General features: G+C 40.9%; 1 protein-coding gene across 1 annotated transcript; it reads right to left on the reverse strand.

The window, feature by feature from the left end:
- Positions 1-307: 307 nt before the first annotated feature.
- LOC114267620 (RING-H2 finger protein ATL8) lies at positions 308-1,181 on the reverse strand. The gene has a single exon (XM_028208680.2). It carries the CDS (start codon positions 1,079-1,081, stop codon positions 527-529), a length of 555 nt encoding a protein of 184 aa, XP_028064481.1. The 5' UTR covers positions 1,082-1,181; the 3' UTR covers positions 308-526.
- Positions 1,182-3,550: the final 2,369 nt, after the last annotated feature.

Raw genomic sequence — 3,550 nt, forward strand, 5'->3', positions numbered from 1 at the left:
GAATGTGAAATTGGCCAAAAAAATTAGAAGGAAAAGAAACCTAAACTTAAGAAATTCAATGATGAATGTTATAAGATTATGATACAGGAGGTATTATGTTCAGATCTTGAAAATAAAGAGAGTAGTAATAAAAAAAACATATAGATATAATTTGTACTTCATCTCTTTCATTTCCTTTTTTTGTCTCTACAAATTCAAGATCCAACCTAACTTAAAAAAATTTAAAAAAAGACAAAGAAAAAAGTGTAACAGCCAAAAGGCCATAGCAGAGTGAGTTTGAAGTACAGAGGTATAGCAAGGTCAAGAATGATAAACTTCAATTACCTTCATTTCTACACAATTTTTACAGCCTTTCTTAGTTCATACGAACACAGCTTAGTCAGAACATCATGCTACTACAAACATATTTAATACTATAATTTACATCATATACACTTAACTCCTGATGATGATGATGACGACGACGATGATGATGATGATTTCAGAACAAGTTCTATAATATAAAAGTGAAAAATAACCTTTAAAGCTATGGCAAGAACATATTCACACCGTCAATTCTACGTTGCTCTCGTCTGACCCCGGTCTCAGCTCCGGCGGCGGAACACTGCGCCAATCCGCCGCACTTCTGACACATTCCGGCCACCAGAATCTGACGACACGACGGGCACGACGAATGAGATCCGAGCCACATGTCTATGCATTGGACATGGAATCCATGGCCGCACTGAGGCAACACTCGGATTTCGTCTCCGGCGACGAATTCCGTCAAGCAAATAGCGCAATCGGAGAATTTAGCGGCATCGTCGGACGTGTAAGTGAGTTTGGGAAGCGAATTGAGGACTTTCTTCTTGAGGCCTTTGTTGGGAGGCAGATGAGGAGCGGCGGATCTGGCGGAGATACGGCGGATCCAGGCGCAGCGAGCAACGGCGACGAGGCCGAGAACGCAGATTAGTGCGCAGAGTAGGGCGGCGAGAATGACGACGAAGTCGGAATCGACGGTTTGGGGACCCGGCGAGTTGGATTGGTTATTAGGGGACGAATTCACGTCGCCGAGAAGTCTTGAACGAAGAGGAAGACTCATGTGGAGAGTGTGTGGGGGTTCTGCTAATACCCAAGGGTTTTTTTAGCTTACTAGTCTCGTCTCATTACCACATACTATTATGATTTGTGCAATCAAATCCACTTTTGCCATAGTTTGGCATTAACTAAACGGGATTTTTTATTTTATTTTATTTTATTTAAATAGTCAAAAAATAAATAAAAAAAAAACAAAACGTCACATCACAATCATAATCATTTTATTTTTTTTCTCAAAAAAATTCAAAAAAATCTATCGCAAACGAGACTTTTTAGTCACAAATTAGGTCTTGTGGGTACATAATTTTTGAATGACGAACACGTGACCGAGGTGACACCAAAGTGCCAGCCGAGATGCCACGTGTCCTGGTCTTGGTGTCGAGATGATCTCGGCTAGGCCGAGGTTATCTGCTGAGATACCGGAATCCGGGATAAGCAGATAAGGACAAGAGTCCTAGAAGGAGAAAGAACTTCAGTTTGGGTAAAGATAAGACTCTTAGAGAGTTTATCACATTCCTACAGGGAGTTCAAGATTAACAGTAATCCTGAGTCCATTGAAGCTAGACTTTTATTGGGACTAGATTTGTGTTGGCTATAAAAGAGAGGCACCTTCATGGGTCTAAGATATGCTTCTTATGCTCTGAATAGTGAGTTAAGCACTTTTGCTATCTTTGAGAGATAACTGACTTGATCGTCGGAGTGCCCCCGGCTGGACAAACCACCGCCGAAATCTCTTCTTTTTATTGACAGGTCGTTCGGGCTTAATCTATTCTACCGGTGTTCTCCAACTGAGTACCTATTTAGCAGTGTGGTCAGAAATTGACACACACAATTTGGCGTCGTCTGTAGGAAAGAAAGGAAAATAGATGTCCAACGACGAACAGAAAGAGAAGGTTGGGGACGACACCCCTACTGAGAGTGGAAAACATATTGACCTTGATGTCGAAGAAGATAACTGCAACGAAGAGACTCGTGATAGAATCACGGAGAAAAAGACGTCGGCCAGGAAAGCGACGTACCGAAGAAATCGGACCGGAGTCGGTATTATAACGAGGACGACCTCCAGGTATGGAAAGATAGATGCCTGAGGAGGGACGACAAGGTGAAGAGAATGGCTAACAAATTGGCGGACCTGCAAAAGGTCGTCAATTTCATAATGCAGAACAACATCATGTAACTATCGTTCCCGTTACAAGATACGCCGATTCCAGCGGTCAAGAAGGGTGCCCAAAATGGGGGGTAGAAAACGGTTCATGCAGTCTCTCAGCACGACGGGACCAAGGGACATTCTCACCGGCCTTCACGGGAGGTCGGGTGTGGAGAATCAAGAAAGAGAGAATCCCAGAAGACACGTCAAACAAGAGAATGGAAACAGCTTGCCGAGACAAAGCCGAGATAATAATGAATTCAACAAACAAGAGACCATGGTCATGTGTTAACACTTGTTGAAATTTTAAAAATTTACAAGTTTAAGTTAAACTGATGTCATATTTAATACTTGTTGAAATTTGAAAAATTTATAAGTTGAAGTTAAACCGATGTCATGTTTAATGCTTGTTGAAATTTAAGAAAAATTTACAAGTTGAAGTTAAACTAAGGTCATGTTTAACACTTCTTGAAATTTAAGAAAAATTTAAAAGTTGAAGTTAAACCGAAGTCATGATTAAAGAAAGATTGGTTTAACACTTGTTGAAATTTTGAGAAAAGTTTACAAGTCAAGCCAAGGTTGTATTGAAAGAAGTACTTATGTACTTGCCGAGATTACCATGTTGCCAAGACTTGGAAGAAATTTGAAGACAGATGTCTTGCTAAAAGTAAAGTAGCAAGTTATGAATAACACATGTGAAAATATTTTTTATAATATTTTCAAGTGTTAAGTTAAGGCTGAGATAAACCATTGGTGGGTATAACCGAGGCATTTCACCTCGAGAAGATTGCACAGTTAAGGTGTACTTTAAAGACGTGCTAAAAGGAAGGAATGATATAGGTTCCATCATCTCAGGATGCCGAGGTAATAGAACCTAGGGGGCAATTGTGGGGACATAATTTTTGAAAGATGAACACGTGGCCGAGGTGGCATCAAAGTGCCAGCCAAGGTGCCACGTGTCTTGATCTTGGCGCCGAGATAATCCCGGCTAGGCCGAGGTTATCTGTTGAGATACCGAAATCCGGGATAAGCGGATAAGGGACAAGAGTCCTAGAATGAGAAAGGGCTTCAGTTTGGGTAAAAATAAGACTCTTAGAGAATTTATCTCATTCTTACTAGGAGTCCAAGATTAACAGTGATTCTGAGTCCATTGAAGCTAGACTTCTATTGGGACTAGGTTTGTGTTGGCTATAAAAGAGAGACACCCTCATGGGTTTAAGGTATGTTTTTTATGTTCTGAATAGTGAGTTAAACACTTTTGCTTTCTTTGAAAGATAACTGACTTGATCGTCGGAGTGCCCCGGATGGACGAACCACCACCGGAAT

Source organism: Camellia sinensis, chromosome 6, assembly GCF_055761805.1.
Source record: "Camellia sinensis isolate YWXY chromosome 6, ASM5576180v1, whole genome shotgun sequence".
Classification (NCBI taxonomy): Eukaryota; Viridiplantae; Streptophyta; class Magnoliopsida; order Ericales; family Theaceae; genus Camellia; species Camellia sinensis.

What these genes read in the sequence shown, in the direction of transcription:
- LOC114267620 (XM_028208680.2), bottom strand. Translation starts at nt 1,081, where the DNA reads ATGAGTCTTCCTCTTCGTTCAAGACTTCTCGGCGACGTGAATTCGTCC.